Source organism: Mesoplodon mirus, assembly GCF_964341445.2.
Source record: "Mesoplodon mirus genome assembly, chromosome: 4".
NCBI classification, from domain to species: domain Eukaryota; kingdom Metazoa; phylum Chordata; class Mammalia; order Artiodactyla; family Ziphiidae; genus Mesoplodon; species Mesoplodon mirus.
In genome coordinates this window covers 74,910,028-74,936,684 of record NC_138979.1, presented here as the reverse complement: position 1 = coordinate 74,936,684, position 26,657 = coordinate 74,910,028, and the positions used below count along the sequence as shown (strand labels likewise).

The window sequence follows — 26,657 nt, the reverse complement described above, 5'->3', positions numbered from 1 at the left end:
TCCAGATACTGATTTTCAAATTGATGGCACACTGGACCTTATTTTCATACAGTGCATAAGTATTTTTAGCTGACACCTTGGAATATACCTCTTGTCTTCTTTATGAGTTATACTCTGTTTATGAATATTCTGACCAACAACAAAGAAAGTCACTAGAATGCATGTTCTCCATCAGTAGAGGCTTATTGTATGCTCTGAGCCCAGGATGGAGGATTAAAGAACTCCCAAGCTCACTGCTCTACCTATGATGTGGGGCTAAGAAAAACTATATGACTCATAAATGACAACTTCCTTTTGGAATCCTGAAGCCGTGTAAGTTCATCCTGATTGAAAGCTCAGCCCTGTGAGAGTCTGGCGGCCAGAGTTCCAGCAGGTCAGATCCGTTGCCACAGTAGCTCCACGACCTTTAAAAATAGATCACCTTTGGAAGCCCAGTAGATTTCCCTGTAAGCCCAGCACGAACTCTCTGGGGCTCTGATAGCTATGTTTGGATGAAGATTTGCTGTATTTGAGAGTAAAAGATTAGAGGAAGGCTGAAAAAAGAAACCAAAGGACTCTGGACTCTGGTGAAGCTAACAGAGAAGGCTCTCTGAAGGGTCTGTCCCAGCTCTAACCACCTGCTCACCCATCCCAAAGGCACCTAGCCCACAGACACCGACGCACATGGGACAGGCAGGGAGCAGGCCTCGCTGTCCCCCACGGAAGGCTCGCTTTCGCTCTCACCATGGTGCTCAGGCCTCCCAGAAGCCACAGCAGCACAGGCGACAGAGTGTGCGGACATGGCTGCCTCCTCTTGAGAGGGGTTTCTGCTCAGGACGATGAGATGTGCCTGTCATCATGGAAAGAAGACACACATTTGTTTACATGCTTGGCAGCAGCAGCAGGGAACTAACTGTTCTTGGAGCGATAAGCAGAAAGCCAGGGAAATTTCTAGCAAGCTAAACAATATGATTTATGTGGAAGCACAATCAACTCTTGGGAGAGCTCGGTTTTAAAAGCATTGTGTAGTGGAGAGAGAAAGCACCAAGCCCTGGACGCTGAGTCCAGATAGCTCGATGCTGTGGCCAGGGCTTATTTCTAAGTAAATAATTTAAAAGTCTATGCTCCCATGAGTGCAGTGTCAGCAGAAGAGTGGGGAGGGTTTCCAGGAGGAAGGAGATGGATTAAAAAGTGCCTGTGCTGCAGGGGAAGTGGGCAAGCACAGAACCCTACCCGCTGGTCAGCCCAGAGAAGGGGACCTACCCCTAGTATCAGCAGCCTCACCCACAGAAACCCCGACCCCACCCCCATGCCTGGTCCGCCAAGCCCATTTGCCTATAACCTCGGCAAACTGGACCACAGGAGCTGCCGAACACAGGAAACAGCTCAGTTCCTTGAAAATGAAAATGAAGCCCATTTAAAAATTCTTTAAGGGGAAAAAACCACCATATGATCCTATGAACATAAAATAAAAATAATCCTTTCAAATAAAATACAAACTATATCCCTTCAAATTAAAAGATATTAAGCAAACAAACAAGTAAATAATCCCATGGATTAGTCATAGCTCCTGGAGGCTGAAAGAATTGGGGTGCTTTGGGCAGTGTGCACCAGGGCAGGAGGAAGGTCAGCATTCATGACATGGTAGAAACAGCAAATCTGAAGGCAGGGCATCAAGGTCAGAATCTTATCTCCATCCTTTATTAGCTGTGAGGTACCTTGGGCAAATCACCCACTCAGCAACCTCAGTGTTTTCATCTATAAAATGAGGATAATAAAAATTGTCAAAAATATTAAAATCGGGGGGTTCCCTGGTTGTGCAGTGGTTGAGGGTCCACCTGCCGATGCAGGGGACGCGGGTTCGTACCCCGGTCCGGGAGGATCCCACATGGCACGGAGCGGCTGGGCCCGTGAGTCATGGCCGCTGAGCCTGCGCGTCCGGAGCCTGTGCTCCGCAACGGGAGAGGCCACAGCGGTGAGAGGCCCGCGTGCCGCAAAAAAAAAAAAAAAAAAAATTTAAATCGATATCGCAAATGAAAAAGAAATGAAAAGTTAACAGCCTAAATCTTAGACTAGATAAAGCCATACCACTAGAACCTTCTAGTCCAGACCAAGCAGTGAGACAGCAAAGCCATAGAGACTTGCTCCTCTGATGACCAGCTTAATGCATTTCTGAGATAATAAGCAGGGTAGACTCTAAACTGTCCCCTCATTTGTCATATGTTAAAATCCACTAGTTACTAACTAGATCTAGACTTTTTATGATAGGGGCTACTCCAAATCAAGATTGCTGGTAATAACTTTTATTGCTGTGTTAGAACAATCAGAATTTCATATTTGTAAATGCTAACAATATCCTTTGTTTTAAAATGACTTTTCTTATTACAGCAATGGTCCCCAACATTTTTAACACCAGGGACCGGTTTCGTGGAAGACAATTTTTCCACGGACCAGGGGTGGGGTGGGGTGGGGGTGGGGGGTGGGGGATGCGTGGTTCAGGCGGTAATGCCAGCGATGGAGGGGTGGCAAATGAAGCTACCCTTGCTTGCCGCTCACCTCCTGCTGTGCGGCCCCATTCCTAACAGGCCCCGGACTGGTACCGGTCTGCGCCCCGGGGGTTGGGGACCCCTGTATTACAGGATATAAATAAATTGAATACTTGATTTTGGCAAACCCCAGATTGGTCATTATCCTCGATTTGGCCTGAAGTTCTGACTAGAAATGCTTTTCAAATAGGACGCAGGCTTAGAGTGAAAGGATCAAATGTTCAGTGCTCAGGGAAATGAAAAAAGAGAGGAAACGCTTGCCCCACCCCAAATGCAAATGGATCATGTTTACTTTGTCTTTTCCCTGGGTTAACTATCTCTAGAATCCACTTTTGAAGAGAGCACCCTCTGACGCCAGAAGAGATTTAACTCGTCTTGTTACAAAGACATTTTACACACAGTATTTTAGATTGATTAAAACTCAAATTCAAATTCAAAAAGATTTCATATGTTGTTTCCACTTAATATTATAATTCGAGGCAATGTAAAAGATGCATGTCTATCAAAATTACTTTCAAATGAATTATTAACATGTTCTGAGAGTTCTCTAAGTTGCCTTTTGTCTTGGAAACTGGAAGCAAAGTTTTCCATGAGCAAAAATGCTCATATTATCAAGAAAGTGGATCCTGAAATCTTATGGGGATCTGAACATATCACAAAATATTCATTGTTTTGCTGTATGAGATGCTAATATAAGCAAACATTTAATATTCATTATTTACTTCAGAAACTCAGTCTCTGATCTAATTTGTTATTTGATGTTCGCAAAGCTTCTAAAAACCATATGCGGGAGTGGGGGTGAGGGCAGTGGAGAAGGGAACCCATGATGTTTAAAATGTGCAATCTCATTTATTCAGAAAAATTCAATTCAGTTTAATTTAATTCAGTCCTATTCAATTCAACTTATCTTAATTTTTAAATGCTTTCTACATGCCAAATATTATTCAAACCCTAGGAATTCACATAAAGATTAGGCAGGGCTTTTGGTTTTAAAGGAGCTTAACAGACGAACTACAAAAATATGGGGTAGTTTGATTTTACCTAAACTCACAGACACTGCCCCTCACTAGGTTTTAGCACCCGGCTCACTACTTTCCTCTCCACCCCTCCTCCTGTTATCATTTTCAGTGATTTCAGTATCCGTAAGATTGGTCTGCACCTACTGGGCAAGAAAGAGATGGCACAGTTTAACAGATGAATAGAGGAAAAGAAGTTGATAAAAGAAAAGAAGTTTGCACGGAGGAAACCTAAGGAAGAGACTGCAGGACCCCAAACAGGCTGCTTTAACATCACAGGCAGAGCAAGGGAGGGAGCATTTGCTGGAACTGGAAAGATAAATTATAGGGGAGGGAGCTGTGGCTTTCAGTGAATGGATGCAGACCACCTGCACTGACCTTGCTGGGAGGAGCTGAGGGAATAAATAAGCTGTGCTCTCTCCTTCCAAGGTCAAGGCTGTGTGCCTCCCAGCCAGAGGGCAAGGTGGCCCACTGACACTGTACTTAAGTGGGCACAGTGAGGGATGCAGAGTGGAGCTAAAAGAGCAAACTAAAACACCCAGCGAATGACCCAGCTAACACTTTGGCCTCTTGGGTTTTGACAGGCTTATTTTCCTCCCTACCCTCAGCCACCTGGTGCCCCATGATGCTCTGGGCCTCATCATTGCTTAATCTGTGCTACCTCTGGATCCCGCAGCTCACAGACCCTGTTTGACTGTTGGGGAGTCCTGGCTCTATCACATCCATGCAGCTTCTCGTCCTCTGTCCACTCTCCACATCTCACTAGCCATCCATCCCTCCTGATGTCCCTTCCCTCTGGTCCAGCTTAGAGGGCACCACCCATCAGTGTCTATACGGAAAATGCCCTCAACTCCACTGAAGCATTATTTGAGATGGTGAAAAATAGGGAACCATCTAAACATCCATCAGCAGGGGAACAAATATATTGTGGTTTATTCATACAATGATTGAACTCTATCTATATGTATTAACATTTCAAAAACACACCACTGAGTGGAAAAGCAACTTATGAAAGGATGCAAACCTCATGATGCCACTGCTTTTCAAGTTTCTGATTTTATTTGTTTTTTTGTTTTTTTTGTGGTACGTGGGCCTCTCACTGTTGTGGCCTCTCCCGTTGCGGAGCACAGGCTCCGAACGCGCAGGTTCAGTGGCCACGGCTCACGGGCCTAGCCGCTCCGCAGCATGTGGGATCTTCCCGGACCGGGGCACGAACCCGCGTCCCCTGCATTGGCAGGTGGACTCTCAACCACTGCGCCACCAGGGAAGCCCAAAGTTTCTGATTTTAAAGCAAAAGAACCCCTTTTATTCCAAACAGAATGGTTCTCTAACATACAAAGCAGGTTAAGTGTGGAGCTGCTCTCACTGAAGCAGGTAGAGAGAGCCTGGGAAGCCCACCCAGTTGCTTCCATCCAGCCACCCCCAAAAGACCCTCCTTGAAACATGAGTGTTGGCGGTGACAGTTTGACAACCACAGTACCACACCATGCAGGAGGCCTCCTGAGGGAGTGAGTACTGAGGAAGTTGACAAAGCTAGTGATTAGATTACCCAATCTTTCCAAACTAAACCACTGTTCACAATTCTGCAACAACACTTTGTTTGCTAAGATAATATAAATACCCCTGTTACATACATCTGAGAGCATTTAGGGACTAGTTGTTAGGGTGAACAGAATTACAGGAGTCCTGCTTGCCTCTCCGGCTTTATACAGAGGCCCGAGTACTAGGACCTGCTGGGGATCTGTGGCTTGACTACGCTCACTCCTCCTCGTTATTTGTTAATCACCCCAGGGCTTGCATCTCTCCTCTTATCCTTTGAAGTTTTTGATATCTTATGGTTATATGTTTATCAACTGTCATCTTGAGGCTGAGGAGGAATGTTTAATATTCTTAAATCTCTTCAGCTGCTAGCATGTCGTACTGGGTTAAAAACAAAAACACCTTTAATATCCCACATGGAGTAAGGTCATTAATTGAAAAAACTTATTCACAAGACCAACTGCCTCAAGCCCTGGCAAGGTACAGAGCAGCTGTTGCATTCTGGTCCTCTTATGTGTTTCTGGGGGAAACCAAGGATTCCTCAGTGCCAACCCAGCTGTCAACAGACACAGCCAGAGCCAGGGCTGGCAGACTCTTATCTAACTGGGCCTGTCCCCTTGGATTTGTAAAATGTATAACAGTTTTTGAAGAGAAAACTTGATGACTACTAAAAAGGATGTTTCTATTTATGCAGGCAGACCCCACCATATGAACACTCAACTTAAAACACTGGGTGGGTTCTGAGTGTGGAACCCCAGCTCTTGTGGGGAGGGAGAGAGATTTTTTTTCCCACTTTGATAATGATTAGGGGAATCAGTGACTCAGAGGGAAATCTCCTCTCCCATAGCAAAGTGAAGAGCACACAAGTAGCTCAAAGTACATTTGTGGACTTAAACTGGGTCTATTTACCCTGGAGATGAGAACACTCAAAGAGAAGACAATGGTAATTGCCAGGATCTCTTTGTAAAGCTGAGGGCTAGGATAGGGAGGGACCGAGGGAAGGAGGGAAATAACATCGATATACACCAGCTCCGCTTAATCTCAAAATGACCAGTGAGAGTGATGTTAGCTGCCTAATTTACAGATGGCGAAATGAAGCCTCGAGGAGAGTAATCGACTGTCTGAAGGTCACATAGTTGGTCAATGGCAGAACAGGGATTCAAACTAAGGCCTGTGATTTCAAATTGCATGCTTTTCTCATCTAACACCTGGTTATCAAGAGGGCAGAAGTCACAGAAAGGCTATTTTCAAGTCAATGTAATGAAGAACTATTTAAGAGTCAGAGAAATAGTTACTAAGAATTAGACTCAGTCCAGAATTAAATAGACTGGCTAGGGAAAGAGCGAGCTGCCAACATATGGAATTCTGAGCACTGATTGTAGAGAGACACCGTGGAGGGGGTCAGGCAGTGGACAGTGGATGGAGCAGACGTTAAAGTGCCTTCTACCAAGTGTCTCCGTTTCTGCTTTGATTCAAATTTGTGCCTTAATTCAACAGAAGCTCAAGTCCACTTGTCACTATGACGTATGAGCTTGCTGTGTTTCTTTTATAACTGACCAGCTGTGAGACTGCATAGCTTTCTCTCTCAGCTCTGCCAGAGCTGGCCATTCTACCCTTCAGCTTTGACTGTCATCCTCGTGCAAGACAGGGCCATGTTGCAGCCCAAGGTTGCCACTTCCTTTCCTCTCCCATCTCTGCCCAGTAGGGAAGTCTTCCATGACCACACACACCGCAGGGGACTGAGGCGGCTGGAGGGCACTGGCTAAAAAAACGATGGAGCTGGGAATCCCCGGGGGAAGTAGATGCAAGGGAAGTAACTGGGTGCAGAGGGCATTCAAAAACTGATTTCTGAGGGCCCTAGACTGAGCCAGTTTCTTTTAATAGTCAGAGAAAGTCTCTGCGGCAGCTTTCCAGTTGTCAATTTTAGCTCCTCCAAAGGGCTGGGGAGAAAAGGCCCTACTCGCTGTAAGAGTTAGCACCAAAATAGACATGTTGGGGCCTTATATTTTTGTCTTTGGGTTCTGTGTGTTTTCTTAAAACTTAATTAGATTTTTAAATTATAAGAGTAGTACCTGCATATAACTTTTTAAAAATCCTAAGTAGTAGAAAAGGATACGCAATTAAAAATTTTAATGCCCTGTCCTTTGTGTCTATAAGCCTCACCCCCTCTTCTCCCCATTTCCAGTCTGATTTCTTATAGCTACCCACTATCAACAGTTTCCTGCATATTCTCTCAGAAATACGGATGTGCTTATACACACACACACACACACACACACACACACACACACACGAGATCAGAGCCTGGCCCTGTCCCCCTCTCAGCTCAGCTTCATCTCCTGCCACCCATTCTGGGCTCTCACCACAGTGGTTCCCCTCTCCTCAACCTTTGGGGTGTCTCATTATCAGATCCCACATCAGGTCAGGTTGCCCCGCTGGGAGCTCTCGCAGCACCCGGTACCTCTCCTTGTGGTGCACTTCACAGTGGTAGTTTTACATTCATCTGTGTGATTCTTCACTAAGGTCTGTCTCACTCACTAGGCTGCTTCTTGAGGGCAAGGGCCTCTGACATCCGAGCCATCCATTATAGTCCCAGGCCTAACACTGTGCCCAGCACAATGTAGTGTTTAATTGGTCATTGACTGACAGAATATTCTGGTCTACATCTGGCTTTTTTAAATTAAGAAGATATTTTGGACATCTTTCTTCAGAACACAGACATCCATCTCATTCCCTTTAGTGACTCTACAGTATCCCATCACATGGATAGATCATAGCTTTATAACCAGTCCCTTACTAATGGGTTTTAAGGGTGTTTCTAATTTTTTGCTATTGATAATAACCCTGTTTCTTTGCACACTTGTGCACATCTATCTGTTAGGTAAGTTTCTAGAGGTGAAATTGCTGGGTCAAAGGGTCAGTGTGTTATAAAACTGGAGAGGGAATGTCAATTGCTTTCCCCCCAAATGGTGCTGATTCCTGGTCTTACCAGCAGTGCATGAGGATGTCTGCTTCCCCACACCCTTGCCACCATGGAGTGGCACCAAACTTTTTTGGCATCTCCTTGGTTAAACTGCATTTCTTTAATAACAAGTGAGGTTAGGGATTATTTTTGGATGGTTATTGGCCATTGTATCCCCTCTTCAGTAAAATATCTGTTTCTGTTTTTTGTCCATATTTCTATTGAGTTGTCTTTTTCATCTAGATTTGATAAGAACTCTTTCTATACTTTCCCCTCCTTGACATTTATTTCTTAACTTTGTGATATGTTGCCATAGAGAACTTTTTCATTTTTATGCTGTCAAGTTTATCAATCTTTCTTTCTTTTTTCTTCTCATCCCTCTGTCTCTCAATCTATAGCTATCTGCACACCTGCAGAGGAAAACTGCTCAACAAGTGTCACAACACTGGGTACTTCTGGGATGGGGGAGGAGTGCTGAGATGACTTGTAGCCCATTTCTCTATATTTTTCTGTATGGCTCAACTTTTTTTTAATAAAAAGCATTATCATTATGATAAAAAACAGTTGTCTTTTCAAAAGAAGCAGTATGGCACCATGATTTGTGTCATTCTTAGAAAAGGTTTATACTGTATAAAATCATAACTGCATTCTGCATATTTTCTAATTTTAAACAAAATAGGCTAGTGTTGTCAGAGATTTTGAAACTTAAAAATAGCACTCATCTGATTATTTATAATAAATGAATTACACTTTATAGCAAATGCACAGCAATTAACAAGAGCCAATAAGATGTGCTGCCATTTACTGAATAGTCTGCACCTGCCAGGAGTCACATGTGAGCACCTATCAGCCACCAGCTAGGCCTGGCCAAGGCCAATAACTCACCCAGAGCAGGAACCTGAACCCAGATTTTCTGATCTTAAAGTCTTAGGTAGAGTAACTGATAAATTATTTCATCATACTTTGCAAATCAAACTTCTCTAAATTTGGGAACTACTGAATGGCAGAGCTGCCCTGAAAACTGAAAAGAGAGATATGCGATTCGAGTGTCAGAAACGTGAAAAAGCAATCCAAGCTAGCACGGTGTTAACGTATACTCCTTGAAGGCACACACCCACAAACATGCTATTGCTCACACAAATGAAATCCTGTGATTTTTCGTTTGGATAGGAAAATAAGGTTCTAGTGCCAAAATCTGCCACGAAGAGTTTCAGAAACAATCACGTTTGTGTGGTTTTCTCACAGAACCCTGCTGCAGAGGACCCACAAGGCCAATGACAGCTCTTTCATCAGTCCTTGGGACTGCTGCCTTCCTTCCCTCTGTGATGGCTCTGGGGGGCTGGCTTTATTTTTCTCCATTTTAATGGGTTAGTTCCTAAAATACTTTGGAACTTTTTTACATTCTACAGAGAATAAAAGGTCTTTTCTCCTTGGTGTTTCTCTCACTCCAAAGGAATGAAGAGTGAAAAAACAAGAGGGGAAATAACAAAACCCCTTTCCTTTGTGTGTAATTAATAAATGGCTTTTAGGCATGGGCTCCCTTGGAGAGCTGTACCTTTCTGTATTTTAAGTAAAGTTGCTAAAGAAAAGGGGAGCCTTGATAAATGTTTAACAATTACTGTTAATAAATAAAAATAGCTTATACTGGCAACATGCCAAATTGTTCACAAAGCACTTTCCATTTTGAATCTTTGAGCTGTTCTGTGAAGTGGATAGGGTCTTTTGTAGACTTTTTTTTTTTTTTGAGAGAGACTAAATGACTTATATTATCAAACAAATGGTAAACAGAAGAGTCTGGACTCCAACCCAAGTTTTCTGATTTCAAATCCAATGCTATCTTGACTTCACAAAGCTATCTCTTTAATAATCATAGGCAAGTATTTATTTAAACACTCTCTAATCTTTATTAACCTTAAGAATAAACAATAAAAGTCACCTATTAAACTTGACAAAGCATTAATAAAAATGAGTGAATTCCTCCATAACCTGCATACAGAGAAATATTTCTCGGAGTCAAAATCTAAATGTAATAAAAGATTGAAAACTTGAAAGCACTAAGAAAACTTTTGCATGGCAGAAAACATTACACATACACACACAAACTAGAGCTAATAAACAAATTTACAAAGGTTGTAGGATACAAAGTTAACATACAAAAATCATTTGTATTTCTATGCACACAGGCAATGAACAATAAGAAAAGGAAATTAAGAAAACACTTCCATTTGTAATAACATAAAAAACTTCAAAATACTTGGGAATAAATCTACCAAAAGAAGTGCAAAACTTATACTATAAAACATGGTTGAAAGAAATTAATGAAGACCTAAAGAAATAAGAGATTATCCCATGGTTATGGATTGAAAGGCTTTATACTGTCGGGCTTCCCTGGTGGCGCAGTGGTTAAGAGTCCGCCTGCTGATACAGGGGACATGGGTTCGTGCCCGGGTCCGGGAAGATCCCACATGCCGCGGAGCGGCTGGGTCCGTGAGCCATGGCCGCTGAGCCTGCGCATCAGGAGCCTGTGCTCCGCAATAGGAGAGGCCACAACAGTGAGAGGCCCACGTACTGCAAAAAAACCCCAAAAACAAACAAACAAAAATTCTAAGTTAAAATAAATTTGAGATTAATCTCAAATTTATAAAATTTGTAAAATGGGAATAAAATAATATAAAAAAGTTGGCAAGGTTGGTGTGAAACTGGCTCAATTAAGAGCAAACAAAAGCCAACCTCTGGTGGCCAGGTAACTCAAAACAACCTTTTGGCAGAATGTCAACAAAAAGAGGTATAAAAATGTTCATATCTTACCTCCCAGCAGTTTAACTTTTGGAAATGTATATCAGTATATAATTCAAGAAAAGAAAAAACATTTTTAAAAATAAGAATATTCAGAATTATTGACACTAACAAAAAATTGCAAATCCACAGTGTTCCTTCACTCAGTAAATGTCCCAACCAGCCACACACAGAAAACTGGTCTAAAGTTGGATTCCTCCATCTCCTTCACTCTCCCACATCTGCACAACTCCCAGGCCTGTCATTGCTACTCTCTATCTGTCCGTGTCTCTCCGTTCTCACGACACCGCCTGAGTCCGGGCTGTCATCATGCCTACCTGGTCTGTTGCAGGCACCTACTGAGTCGCCTCCCTGGTTATCTCTCTGCCATCCAGTCCCTTCTCCATACTGCAGAGCAACCCTTCTAGACTGATAATCTGGTGATGTCAATCTCCCTGTTCAAAAACCCTTAACTGCCCTTAGGATGAAGCTCAAATTCCTTACCATGACTTTCCACACCCCATCTGAACGATACCCACCCACTGCCTTCCCATTTCCATTGCCCAGGCATCGGCAACTTCTTGCAGTTCCCCAAATGTGTCAAACTTTGTCTTACCTTCAGACCTTTCCATGTACTCTGCCCCCTGCCTGGGCCAGTCCTCCCCACCTCTTAGTATGTTTTGAGGCAGGCACCTGCATTTATTACCTTTGCTTCCTCATATCTTACTCACAGTACAATCTGGATTCTGTTCTCATCAGTGCCTCAATGTTTCCCTCAACTAGGTCATCAATGAAAGAAAAAGAAAAGCAAGAAAAGGAAAGGGAGAACTTTTCAAAAATTCATATATTGCACTAGCAGGCACTGTGCTCAACACTTTACAAATATGAACTCACGTTTTCTCCCGACAGCTCCATGCCCTCCATAACAGCAAAAGGGATCAAAAGGGGTGACAATGAGGATATCTCTTTCTTTTTTACTTTTCTTCTTGTTTTTTTCTGGCAAATTCTTCTTTTTCCTTTACTGATTTATCCTTCTTTACTTGACCAATGAATACCAAAGTTCCTCCATAAACCCTGCCTGGGTGATCTCACCCTCTCCCAAGGCAATTACTGTGTATAAGTGGAGGACTTGTTGACCTATTTTCTGAACTCTAGTCCTGATTATATAACTGTCTAGCTGTCATGTCTGCTTGCATGCCTTATGGGCATTTCAGACTCACCATCAAAACCTGAGCTCACCATCTCTCCATCACTCAGTCACACCTGCTCCCCCACTGTAAATGGCACAAACACCCACTCAGGTGTTCAGACCAGAAACCCGGGAGTCATCTTTGACTCTTCCCCTTCCCTCTTTGTCCTGCATCCACTCAAGTTCCATATCTCATAAATTCTGCCTCCTAAATTTTTGTCACACCCATCTACTTCTCTTCATCCTTATGAACGTCATCCTAGTTTAAGCCACCACCATCTTCAGCCTTCAGTGCTTCACTCTACCTCCACTCTTGGCACACCCTCCCTAGTCTACTCTCTATGTGTCAGCCAGAATTACCTTTCAAAAAAAATAATACTGCACTTAAACCTGAGTTATGCCATTTATTAGCTGTGTACTCCTAGACATATCACTCAACCTTTCTAATTCTTGACTTCCTTATCTATAAACTGATAATAATAATAATATGTTACGGGGTGGTAATAATATTTAAGGGAGATAATCCAGAGAAAGTGAGAGAATGGCACACTCTAATAATAAACTGTGTGTGGGAGTATAAATGGTCATACAAATTTTAAAAGAAATAGCAATAAAGAACCCTCAGTACCATATCATTATATCTCATTTGAAATAAGAAATGAGTTAGTCTATATTTTACAACTTTAACAGGGAAAAATTCTCAGAAAGCAATTTAAAATGTGTTTTTAGCAGATGATACCACACAAAAACATCAAACTGACTGTGATTGTTAGTTTTATGTGTCAGTTTGGCTAGGCTATGGTGCCCAGTTGTTAGGTCAAATACTAGTCTAAATGTTGCTATGAATGTACTTTGTAGCTATGATTAACATTTATAATCAGTAGACTTTGAATAAAGGAGATTACCTTCAATAATAGGTAATAATTGGATGAGTAGGCCTCATCCAATCAATTGAAGGTCTACAGAGCAGAAGGCTGAGGCTTCAGTGAAGAAGGAATTCTGCTCCAAGACTGTAACACAGAGACCCTGCTTGCATTTTCAGCTGGCCCACCTACCCTACGGATTTCGGACTTGTCAGCCCCCACAGTTGTGTGAGCCAATTCCTTAAAATATCAGTAAATCTCTCTCTCTCTCTCTCTCACTCTATGTATACATCCAATTGGTTCTATTTCTCTGGAGAACCCTAACTGATACACTCACAGAGGAATCTTTTAATGACAAAGTAGAACAGCAGCTACCAGATGACAACTCTAAGTGACTTCAGGTAAAGATTGTAGAATGTGGTAGATAAGAACCCTAATAATTTTGATGACATAAGCTCTAAATAGATAAGCATTAAATAATAAAGAAACATTATCTGGGAAACAAGACTTAAATTATGCACCTAATATGAGAAAAGCCACCTTCAGGAAGTCTCAGACTGTTTGTGGAAGATGCACAGGTAACAGAGGACCAGTATCCCACACTTGCCCACTTACGAAGATGTTTGTTGAACTTCTACTCCAGACCAAGTGTTCTACTTATCTAGAGCACTTAACAAAGCCAGGCATTCTCAGAGCTGCTATTCCACCTGTATCTGTGAAAAGCAGTGGAATGGAACAGCTTTGGTGGCCAGTAAGTTGCAGCTTACCTGTAAAAGGTGGTTGATGGATGCGTTGTGAAATCCCAGGGCTTGTTCTACACCTGCCAATTCCCTCAATGTTGGTACGCACTCAAGACTTTTTTCACCTTTACTGATCACAATATATTCTAAAGCCTCTTGGTAGTGGGGCAGAGCTTCTTTTGATTTCTTCTGACCTTGATATACCCTAAAAAAATCAAAGGGATTATCTTTAAAGTAATTAAAATAGAAGATACTGAAAATAATAGATGGATTTGGCTCTCTGACCCCTGTTGCCAGGTTCATTTCCTAGGCAGCTAAGCCTTTCTTTTCTCCAAGGAGCAGCAGGGCATAGCAGTCAAGAGGATAGACTTTGGGATAATCAGGAAGGTTCAAGGGATAATAAGGAAGGTCAAGGGATAATCAGGAAGGTTCAAATCCTGGCTCCACCACTTACTAGATACAGGACCTTCAAGCCGCTTGACAGCTTTCTCATCTGTAAGTTAGGAATAATAACAGTGCCCACTTCACTGGGTTATTATAAAGATTAAATTAGTTAATATATTTTTTTAAAAACACACCTAGAATAGCCTCTGACACATAGTAAGTGCTGTGTAGGTGTTGGTTTAAAAAATATAAAATATTAAAACAACAACAGTAATCAGAAAGGATGCCATGATGCTGATAACTGATCTGTTGAGAAATTATAGAAATTACCCAGTTTGGTGAGGGTGTGAAGCACTCTCAGTAACTGTTGGGAAGAATATAATTTGGGCACAAACTTTTCTATATCAAAATTATACGTATGTATATACACACGTATTTCTGCTAATTGCACTTTTAATAGTTTATCTTGAAGAAATACTCTGGCAGGATAAGAAGATACTATATACAAGAATGTTTACTGAAGCATTCTTTGTAATAGTGGAAAAGTATAAAGCACTTAAAATACCCCAATAGGTGATCATCCAAGTGGGTTATAGTAAGTACATCTACACCATGTATCCATTAAAGTTAATGTCGATCTGTATGTATCAACATAGAAGTATATCCACTATATATTCTTCAGTAAAAAAGACAGATTACAAAAGTACTTTATATAATCTTATTAGATCAATTTTGTATCTAATCTATATGTACACATATGCATAAAGAGATACCCAAATGTCACTAAAATGTTAGCAATAGTTATCTCTAAGGAGTTGATTGTGAGTGATTTTACTTTTCTTATTTATGCTGTATAAATTTCCCAAATTTTCTTCTATAAAAATATATTACTTTTACATCAGAAAAAATGTTAATTTTTAAAATTAAGTTAAAGGTGGCAGTGGGAAAATATTCTTGTAGTTTCTTGGGGTAAGACTCTCTCATATTAAAAAATGTATCTATATATATTGTTTATAAACAGGCATTTAAAAACAATCTTCTCAAAAATATTTGTGAAGACTATTAGAAACTTTTCTTGCATGGAAAATTTTTCTTTTTTTTTTTTGCGGTACGCGGGCCTCTCACTGTTGTGGCCTCTCCCGTTGCGGACCACAGGCTCCGGATGCGCAGGCTCAGTGGCCATGGCTCATGGGCCCAGCTGCTCCACGGCATGTGGGATCTTCCCGGACCGGGGCACGAACCCGTGTCCCCTGCATTGGCAGGCAGACTCTCAACCACTGCGCCACCAGGGAATCCCGCATGGAAAATTTTTATGTACAAAATTCATAATAAAAGAAATCAATCCTTCTTATGTTTCCCTCCACCCCATAATCTTTACTACAAAAAGGCCTTACGATTCCCAAATTACCCCAAAACTGAGACATAATGTGAGAAAGTAACTAAGAGACCACAAAAATAGGTTTTGTTTTCAATTGTAAAAATTGTAAAAAATTACAAACAATTGTAAAAAAATTAATAAACAGAAACCTCAGTTAAGTAGAGTCAGGAGCCCAGAAGCAGGAGCCCTCCTGCTCTGGGAGGACAGCAGAGTCCAACAGGAAGAAGAAAGACTCCTCTTCTTTCCTGGCAAGAACTTAGTCAATGAACAGCCATGGACTCTTTGTGTACTATGGCTCTCCCAAATCCTTTTCCCTTTTATAAAAGCATTCTCCTTCCCTTGCTATGTGGGGACTTGCACCTGGCTCACCATGGTTTCAGACCCCAAATGGAAATTTTCTGCCGATCCTGAATGAACCTTTTTTTTTTTTCCTGGAGAAATAACTGGCAGCCTATTTTTTTTTTTTTTTTTTTAGGTCAACATAGTCATTGGATACTTTTCACAACTATTTTGCTCTCCAATAAATTTCAAAGGAATTGACTAGAATAGAAGTAGTGTTACTTTTAGAAGTAGAAGTAGAGTTACTTTTCAGATCTGTGGTTCAGATGGCCATAGTGAAATAAAATGGTCACTGAACAGCTTATGAACTGCGATAACTTCTATAAGTGTAAAGAGGTTTAAAACACAAGAGGAGGTCAGGGATATGTTCCTGGACAAAGAAGGGTCCAGGTTGTAACTTGCAGCAGCTTTAACCTTGGAAAGGAAGAGATAAATAGACAACCTAGTAATACTGGACTCACCTTCTAACTCTTAATGAGCTTAGAATATAGTAGGTAATAAGTAGCTTTGTACGTATCACATTTTATTTTTTAAGAGAAACCCCACTAACATCTATGGTGATAGAAAGAGGCTTTGAAACATATGGTTGGTAACAAGTCACTTAGTCAAAGAATTAGATTCTTGGTAGACAAAAATTAAATAATTGAAAACAGGAGTCAGCAAACTGTGGCCTGTGGGCCAAATCTACTCACGGACTGCTTTTGTAAATAAAGTTTTATTGATACAGTCAGGCCCACTTGTTTACTTATTGTCTGTGGCTGCTTTTGCACTACAATGGCAGAGTTGAAGAGTTGCAACAGACACTGTATAGCCTACAAAGCCTGAAATATTTACTGTCTGGGTCTTTACAGAAAAAGTTTGTAGACCAACCTCTTGTCTAGAATCTAGGGAAAGTCACATACTTTTAAAATGACTTCAGATTTTTTTTCTACCTAATTTAGCCTAAATAACTCAGACAATGCCATAGTTATTTGGGCAAAGGAAAAAATTCATCTTTCTTTCTCATGTTCATAAATGATGAAGAATGTGCCAAGGAAGTAAAGAAGAGGTCCTTTGTTTCCAAGGCTGCTAGTAAAAGTCATAGAAGAGAAATAAAGCCAATACAAATGCCAAGATGATTTCATTTGGGCAACAATTTTAAAAGAAAGCAATATTCGAAGCTTAGCAATAAAGCTGATAAATGAGAAGAAAATAGAAAAGTAAACAACAACAAGGCATAAGTTAATTCATGTATCAAAAATTCTTCCTTTCCTGAGATAGAACACTAAAGAAAAGTATTTGGGGGTTGATGAAGCCATCTTAGCCAGAAGCACAGCACAGCACTCCAAGTTAACACCATAGCATCTTTTCAGGTATTAAAATGTGATCCTTCAAATATCCGACTCTCAGAGAAAATTTTATAGAGAAGAATACAGTATGAGAGGCAGGGCAATCAGTTACAAGTACTGCAACAGGAGTAGAAAACCCAGACTGTAGTTTGAGCATCCTTACTTACTAGGCCACACAACCTTGGGAAAGAACAAAATGTTTCTGAACCTTGGTTTCCTCATCTGAACACTGGTGTCCAATAGGGTTGCTGTGAGAATCAAGTAAGATGTCTGAAAGTGCTTTGCAAACTGAAGCAAGCCATACAGATTGATATTAAATCCCTATACATAATCATACCTTTTACTCCTTCCCCTCCCAGCCTGTGGTCTCTCTGGAACTGAGAGGCATAGTTTCAGGTTGTTATGTTGAAATGGGCTCATTTGTGGTCTCATCTTGTTCCCACCCGCAAGAGATTTTGGGAAGTCCAAATAATAGGTAGAATCAGTCAAACTCATGTGCAAGTGAGGTAGGCATTTTCTTATACAATTGGGCTTTTTAAAAAATTGAGAATAATTTACTATCAGAACAATACATCTTCATCACTAAAAGTAAGAAAAGATATGGAAAATTAAAATATATAATTACAACATCCAAAGATGACTGCTATACACCTTGATATATATATATATATAGATAGATAGATATATAGATATATATATATATACTTCCAGATGATTTTCTATGCATTTTTTAAAAAAGGATCATAATGTTTTAGAACGTGCTTCTTCCACTTAATCATACATTAAAATGTGGCAATAAATGCTATAATATCACTTTTAGTGGCTGAATGGTGCCATATAAAGTTTGATTGACCACTCATCTTCAAAAATATTTAGGACAGGGACTTCCCTGGTGGCCCAGTGGTAAAGTGGTAAAGAATCCTTCTGATGCAGGGGACGCGGGTTAAATCCCTGGTAAGGAAACTAAGATCCCACATGCCGCGGGGCAACAAAGCCTGCGTGCCACAACTACTGAGCTCACGTGCCTCAACTAGAGAGCCCATGTGCCACAAACTACAGAGCCTACGTGCTCTGGAGCCCATGCGCCACAACTAGAGAAGAGAAAACCTGCATGCCACAACTAGAGAGAAGCCCACGTGCTGCAACAAAGAGCCCGTGTGCTGCAATGAGCACTGCAACGAAAAATCCCACATGCCTCAATGAAAAGCCTGTGTGCCGCAACAAAGACCCAATGCAGCCAAATAAATAAATGAATAAATACATATTTAAAAAAATATTCCTGGGGCCTCCCTGGTGGCGCAAGTGGTTGAGAGTCCGCCTGCCGATGCAGGGGATACGGGTTCGTGCCCCGGTCTGGGAGGATCCCATATGCCGCGGAGCGGCTGGGCCCGTGAGCCATGGCCGCTGGGCCTGCGCATCCGGAGCCTGTGCTCCGCAACGGGGGAGGCCACAACAGTGAGAGGCCCGCATACCGCAAAAAGAAAAAAAAAAAAATATTCCTGGAGGTCTCCAGGGGAATGCCTAGGTCTATGAAAAGTATAATCTTAAAGAGAAACAGTAAATTCATAGAGAGAAAAGCCATACAAAAATACTTTTAATGGAATATTCTGGTAAATCAATTATACTGTAAGTTTAAATATGTTAATATATTTAATATCATGATCCCAGATGCGGAAGAATCTAGAAATAGGTGATAAATCCAGTCTTTTCCCTTCGGCTGATCAACTCAAGCTACCAAGCTGTGGTTAAGGAAATTAGCCTGAGGATCGGTGAGTTACAAAAGAAAAATAAATTCAATATAGCTCCCAACTCCCAGAGTAGCAGAATTCACGATGTGACAACATGGGGTTGGAACAGAAAGGCCAATCCTCCAGCTCAGAGCTGAGTGAAGCACACCAGGCCATCTGGGGTTGGTTTTGGAGTTCTGGTCCAACACTAAGAGCCTCAAACTCTTGTCCTCAGGGCCCGACTCTGCACCCACAGACTCCTGTGCCTTCCTCTGCCTAAATCCTGATGGACACCTGCCCAAGGGGGCAAGTGGGAGTTTCAATCCAGCCCAGGCTCTGCTGACTGAGCTGTGAGCTTGGATACAGGCCTGTGTCCACCTGGAGAAAAGGAGACTTTTAAAAAAAATTCTCACGAAGGCTTCGTTCACTCATCCAGTTGTGTAAAAATGTGGCGCAGAGGTGGCAGTGGCTCTGCTGGGACTCTAGTTTCCCTCGACTTGGTGAGTTCAGATGACTCATGGAAGTCATCTAAACCTTCCCATTTGGCTCCCCTGATGCCAGTTCTCTTTCAGCCCCCCAGTTGTGTCACGGCTACCTTCTCTCTGGGTCTCCGCTGGTCCTTCTATCTGGAATGTTCTTTCTTCCATCTTTACCTGGCAAACTGCCATTCATCTTTCTATCATCCCTTTTCCAGTTTTAGCTTAGCTGTCTCCTCCTTTACGTAGCTTTCCCTGCCAGGGCCAGGACTAGAGTGAGACCAGTGAGACACCTAAGACATACCATTTAAGGAGGTGCTCACTCTCAGCGTCGGGCAGGAGCAGGGTTGGCATCCAAGTGTGAGCGCCTCCTTAAATGGTGTGGTCTGGCACCTGGCTCCCTCATTCTAGTGCTGGCTGTTCCCTGGCATCCCAGGCTGGGTTGGGCGACTCTGTGAACACCTGACTGTGCTCCCACAGAACTGTGAACCTCCCCTCTCAGGATACATCTCTCGCATTGAATTATAAGTGCCTGGGGACTCGGCACCAATACCTTTAGTGCAGGACTCAGAAAGCAGAGTCCAAGGCTGCCACATTCATTTTGACATCCCCAGCACCCTGCAGTGTCTGGTACACAGTGGGTGCCTGCTGTCTATGGAAGGAGGGAGGGTGGGGTGAGGAGGGAAGACAAGAAACAACCTGCAGATCCACTGACTTAGAGACTTTGAGGCTATAGTTCATACCTTAATTTTCACAGATTTTGGAATAAATTTTAGGGAAAAAATCTTCAAGAAAGGAACATATTTTCACATTGATTTAGTTGCAAAAATATTAGACTGTTGCTCTAATTAAGGGCTGGATAAATTATTGAAATTTTATAAAAGGTGGAATAAAAGAAACTTTGTAAGAACCTATTAGGGTTTGAATTGTGTCTCCCCATCCCAAATTCATATGAAGTCCTCACCCTCAGTACCTCAAAATGTGACTTTATTTGGAAATAGCATCGTTGAAGACATAATTAGTTATATTAAGAAAATGTCATACTGGACAGTATGACTGGTGTCCTTAAAAAAAAAGGAGATATTTGGACACAGAGGCACAGGGAGAATGCCATGTGAACACAAAGGCAGAGATTGGTGTGATGCATCTGTAAGACAAGGAACACCAAAGGTTGCCAGTACACATCTGGAAGTTAGGAGAGAGGCGTGGAACACCTCACAGTCCCCAGAAGGAACCATCGCCACCCACATGTTCATCTCAGGAAAACTTTCTGTTGTTTAAATCACCTAGCTGGTAGTACTTTGTTATGGCAGCCATAATAAGCTAGTGCAGAACTCCTACTGGCTGACTCCAGGCTCAGAGATTTTCCTTTCATCAGCACCCTGATAGATGAACACTGGGTGTACTCACCCAGGGCAGCTAGTTAGATATGGAAGTACCAATTTTTCTTTTATAAATCACATTGTGGTCAAGTCCAAGTGGTAACGTTCCATTACTTCACTGCCTGGAAATTTAATTTGAGTATCTGCTGAGAAGGAGAACTGGAAGGAGACAATTTCAGTAGGAACAAACACGTGGCTTTCATTGACCATAGTTTTGCCCTTGCTACAAGAATGTCTACATGAGGGCACAGACCTCATGAATCCAATGACATCCAACAAGCTGTTAGCAGGATGCCCAGCCCTGAAGGGACACAGTCACACATGAAGGTGACCTGTTGCCATTTCTGAACTCTCTAAGTTTAAAAGATTTTTGTCAACCTATCATTGGTCTCACATTTCAAACCCTATAGAATTCTTCAGACTGTGAGTCCTTCTTTCACCTGTAGGTAAAACTATTTACCTCCTCACTTAAGTTATCCAAAGGGAAAAAATTAGATCCCTCACACTATGTACACAAAAGTTCCAAGTGACTTTTAGAGGCCTAAATTTAAAAAGCAAAACTTTGATACGTTTGAGGGAAAATATAAGGAAAAGTAACTCCATGACTTTGGGGTAGGGAAGGACTTCTTAAATAAGATACAAAAGTACATATCAGAATGAAAGAAGTAGGTAAATTTGGTCACATTAAAAATAAAAACTTGGGCTTCCCTGGTGGCGCAGTGGTTGAGAGTCCGCCTGCCGATGCAGGGGACATGGGTTCGTGCCCCGGTCTGGGAAGATCCCATGTGCCGCGGAGCGGCTAGGCCCGTGAGCCATGGCCGCTGAGCCTGCGCGTCCGGAGCCTGTGCTCTGCAACGGGAGAGGCCACAACAGTGAGAGGCCTGTGTACTGCAAAAAAAAAAAAAAACCCAAAAAAACCCAACAACTCCTGTGCCTCAAAATTCATCATAAAGAAAGTGAGAAGGCAAATTACACATTGGGAGTACATACAATATATGTAACCAGCAAATAACTTGTCATCAGAAATATGAAGAATGTCTACAAGTTAATAAGAAAAATGCAAATAGCCCAGTTAAAAAGTGAGTAAAAGAAATGAACAGACATTTCACAGAACAGAAATTCCAAATGTCCAGCAGATGTATGAAAAGATGTCAAATCTCACTATCAGGGAAATGCAATTAAAGAAACTATATGATTGGCAAAGATACAAAGTCTGACAATATCAAGTATTGATGAGGACATAGAGTAATGGGAATTACTGCTGGTGAGAGTATAAACTGGTGGAAAGCAAACCCAGTAAAGTTGATGATGTGGATACTTGTCAATTAAGCAATTCCACTCCTGGGCATATACCTCAGAGATAACCTTGCACATATTCCCATAGAGACATGTACAAAAACGATCATGGAAATAGTGTTTATAATAGTGAAAAATGGGAAGCAATTTATGTGTTCACCCTCAGAATGTATAATTAAATTAGAGGAAAGTTACATGGATTAAACATAATATGGAGGTTTAAAATGAAGAGAATAGCACTATGTGTATCAACTGACGTGGATACATCTCAAAAATAGAAAAGTATTGGGGGGAAAAAGCAAGCTACAGAAGGAAACATACTTATGAAGTAAAAAAATGAAAAATAATACTGTATATTTTTTATGGCTATACACGTATAGATTCAGAGGAATGAAAAACACTTAATTCAACACCACAATTGCCTGTAACATGGGGAGAAGAAAAGAAATTGAGAAGAACGCGTAACAGGCTTCCACTTATCTGAAATGTTCTATTTTGAAGCTTGGTAGTGTGTACTTGAGTATTCGCGTAACAATATCTTTAGTTTTATATGCCTGAGATATTTGGTTAAAAAGATGAACAAATACAACACTCTGTTGTTTACCATGTGCAGAGAATGTGGCACTTTCTACTCTCACCCTTTGAAATTGTTGTTGCATGCTATTCCAGGGTCTTGGCACTAACCAGCCAGAAATGAAGGCTATCAAGCTAATGCAATCTACAATGAGCATTCTGGAGCTCATTGAGGGTACACTGTTCACATAAAAGAAAAGGCAAAATAGAAAATAAAATTACTTTAGCTTCACAATATGTTTAATAAAAAAGGAACTGGGGGAGTACTACATCAGGAAATAACTAAATTATAGTCTTACCTCCATTTCCAACTCATTTAAAGCCATCAGTCAATTTCAGCCAATCTTGTCTGTCTCTATTTGCTCATAAGTAATGTGTGGGAGGGTAACATTTTCTCCTTTCCTTTCCTATCTACCTGCCAGGGATGCTTTGAGGATTTATTATCTAGTGGGCCCATAATGTGTTTGGGTAGCTTTAGGAAATACACTGGACAGATGAAAAAATAGAGAATGCTGAATGACCAAACATGGCAGTCTGTTAATTTGGCAGGTCCACAACTTAAACCACAGCATATTTCATTGAATGAAAATACATCTGCAGTAATTCTACAGAGCACATGACAAGACACTATCTCATCTCAGATGAGATTCAGAAGATCCCACAGGGATGGAGACTTGTTTTAACCTGCAACAAACAAGTGCAATCTCCTCTGGTATTACTAAGGCAATAGAGGGTTTCCTTTTAAAAGCTCAGGAGGGCCTCCCTGGTGGCGCAGTGGTTGAGAGTCCGCCTGCCGATGCAGGGGATACGGGTTCGTGCCCCGGTCTGGGAGGATCCCATATGCCGCGGAGCGGCTGGGCCCGTGAGCCATGGCCGCTGGGCCTGCGCATCCGGAGCCTGTGCTCCGCAACGGGAGAGGCCACAACAGTGAGAGGCTCGCATACCGCAAAAAGAAAAAAAAAAAAAAAAAAAGAAAGAAAAAAAAAAGCTCAGGAATTTGGCAAGAATATTGAGCACCCGTGAATAGCAGAAGCCTTGTGGGACCGTTGCTGATTATGGAAATCTGATGAAAAATCAATCTTGGAAGAGGAAAATTAGGATTTTCTAGAGTCAAAAGGAGAAAAGGTTTACATCTGGGTCTCTCTTTACCATCTGGCACACATAGGTAAAAGCTGTGCTCTGTAGAGGGCATTGTCAGGTTTCCATTCTGTGCTAGTGAATGGAATCTGTGCTGTGGTGAGGAGTGTGGACAACAGAGTTGGATGCAGACCTGGCTCTGCTCTGCTACTTCCCAGCTTTGTGATGCTGGGAAATGACCTCACTTCTCTCAGCTTCGGTTTTCTTCATTTGAAAATGGGAATGTGAAGGGTACCCACCCACATCACAGGGAGGACTGCAGATTAAATGGTGAGATGAGGTCTGCAAAGCACTTAGCAAGAGCCAGACCAGAAGGTGATCAAGAATTGCTAGCTAGTGTGGTTGTTTAAAATCATTATTATTAAGTGCAGTTGTTTAAGGGAAATGTATATTATACAGATAGAGTATTAGAAAAGGGAAAGACCAAAATGCAGTGCTCTAAAATAGTAAAGCTATTTGAAGAAAATGAAAACACTAATTTGAAAAGATACATGCACCCCAATGTTCATAGCAGCATTATTTACAATAGCCAAGATATAGAAGCAACCTAAGTGCCCATCAATAGATGAATGGATAAAGAAGATGTGATACATATATATTGGGTTGGCCAAAAATTTTGTTTGGGTTTTTCTATAACATCTTACGAAAATACACAAACGAACTTTTTGGCCAACTCGATATATATGTGGGCGCACACACAATGGAATAACACTCAGCCATAAAAAGAATGAAATTCTGCCATTTGCAACAACATGAATGGACCTAGAGATTATTATGCTTAGTGAAATAAGTCAGACAGAGCAAGACAAAAGACAAATACTCTCTATGCTATCACTTATAAGTGGAATCTAAAAAGTAAAAGAATTGAATGAATATAACAAAACAGACAACAGACTCACAGATATAAAGAACAAACTAGTGGTTACCAGTGAGGAGAGGGATGGGGGGAGGGACAAGATAGGAGTAGGGGATTAAGAGGTACAAACTACTAAATATAAAGTAGATAAGCAACAAGGATATATTGTACAGCACAGGGAAATTTAGGCATTATATTGTGATAACTTAAAATGAAGTACAATCTATAAAAATATTGAATCACTATGAAATTACTTTCAGTACACCTGAAACTAATATAATATCGTAAATCAGCTATACTTCAACAAAAATAAAAATAGTAAAGCTTTAGAGGATTCAAATAATAGAAAGTAGATAAAGTATATGAAAGTAGTCTGTGCCATGTGTTTTTCTGCTTCCCCACATTTAAAAAAATGATTAAAAAAAACAGATTTTGTATAAAGTAAGAGCGTCTCTTCAATCGCGAGAATATAGGATGATGAAGAGTGCCAGGAAAAATCAAATTATTTCCTTCTTTGTTAAATAAGCATAAAACATTCTAGGCACATAGCATTGAATGGGCGGAGCTGACAGGAGAAATATCTCCTCTGGAGAGCAGTGGGGTGTTTCCTGGAAGTAGGAAAGGGAGAAGGAGGGTTTTGAGCACATGAGCATTTGTCAGAGCCTTTATGTCCAAAAGATAAGTGCAGAGAAAGTGATTCTTTAAAGAAACACTGGGATTTCCCTGGTGGGGCAGTGGTTAAGAATCCGCCTGCCAATGCAGGGGACACGGGTTCGAGCCCTGGTCCAGGAAGATCCCACATGCCGCCGTGGAGCAACTAAGCCCATGTGCCACAACTACTGAAGCCCATGTGCTTAGAGCCCATGCTCCGCAACAAGAGAAGCCACCACTGTGAGAGGCCCGCGCACCGCAACAAAGAGTAGCCCCTGCTCGCTGCAACTAGAGAAAGCCCAAAAGCAGCAACGAAAACCCAACACAGCCCACCCCCCCAAAAAAAAACACATCTCTAGGTGATGGAATGAACTAAAAAAATAAAAGCTGAGTAGAGCAAGCAAAAGCTAGATTTGGAGGTTATTGACTGGACCAATTAAGGGAGGACAATGGTAAAAGTAAAGGCTATTTACCAAAGTATCAAAAATTCACAATAAAAGCCTTGGGAATGTATTCTGGAAAACATGTGGAACTAAATAGAATCCCACCATCCTAATGAGGTGACGGCAGGTAGATATAGACACTGTCCCCCTTGCCACTGTTTTCTCCATTGTCTTCTACCCCCTCCCAGGAAGTACTGGCTAAGGGAGAAACCTCTCCCATGTTCTTTCCTCTCTGGAAAACTTGTGTTAGAATCATTTTCCAAATCTTGTGACTATAATGAATCTAGAGAAAGCAGGACAAAGAAACAAACTCGAGCTTAAAACATATACATGTGTATATGTATATACACATATCTACATACAGATATATACATATCTGATTTTTAGTTTAGGTGGTTCGTAAGAGCAAAGACAAAAAACCAAAATGAAACAAAACAGCCTTCTCAAGTCATAGGGAAAAAAAGAACAGGAAAGAATATAGCAAGACAGGGGCAGTCTTGAAGTACAGTATCTTATTCTGTGATGTTGGTACTACATGCTTTAAAATCAAATCATTTCCAGGATGAAATGGCAGAAAGGAAAATGCTCAATTAGACAGTAGCAATAATAATAGCTACTTTTTTAGGCCTACCACATACCCAGATGCTTTAATGTAGGGTTCATTTCATCACCACAGCAACCCTCTGGGGGCTGATCATTCCCACTTCAACAGGAGAGGAGAAGGAAGGACTTGCCCAGGGTCCTTCAGTTGGGAAGGTTGAATGGATGCTGACACGAACCCAGGGCGACCTGACTCTAAGGCCATATTGTCAAATATATCATGTCACATACCTTAGAGATACCTTGAAGGTGTCCTGTTAATGTTCTGAGAAGCATTTACTTATCACAGGCACACTTGAGAGCTAGTTCAGCACAGCAAGCAAGGCCAGGCAAAGTGCTCTCTGGGTAAGCTGTGGACGACTCCAAAGATGACAAATCAAGCAGTCACAGAGAAAGCTGGGGACAGGTCACATGTTCCAGAGCAGCAGTCTCAATAGGCCATAACCATCATGTCACATAGAAAGATTATTTTAAAAGG

General features: G+C 41.4%; 1 protein-coding gene across 2 annotated transcripts in view; it reads right to left on the bottom strand.

Annotated features, from left to right (window-relative positions):
- The window catches only part of TTC23 (tetratricopeptide repeat domain 23), a 109,481-nt gene that overhangs the window by 36,055 nt on the left and 46,769 nt on the right, over positions 1 to 26,657 (bottom strand). For both annotated transcript variants that reach the window (XM_082617557.1, XM_082617558.1), the window contains 2 exons: positions 13,637 to 13,814; positions 724 to 829 (listed from right to left, as the gene is read on the bottom strand). In XM_082617557.1, the coding sequence (XP_082473683.1) occupies positions 724 to 829; positions 13,637 to 13,814 (284 nt within the window). The remainder of the gene's footprint in view (positions 1 to 723; positions 830 to 13,636; positions 13,815 to 26,657) is intronic.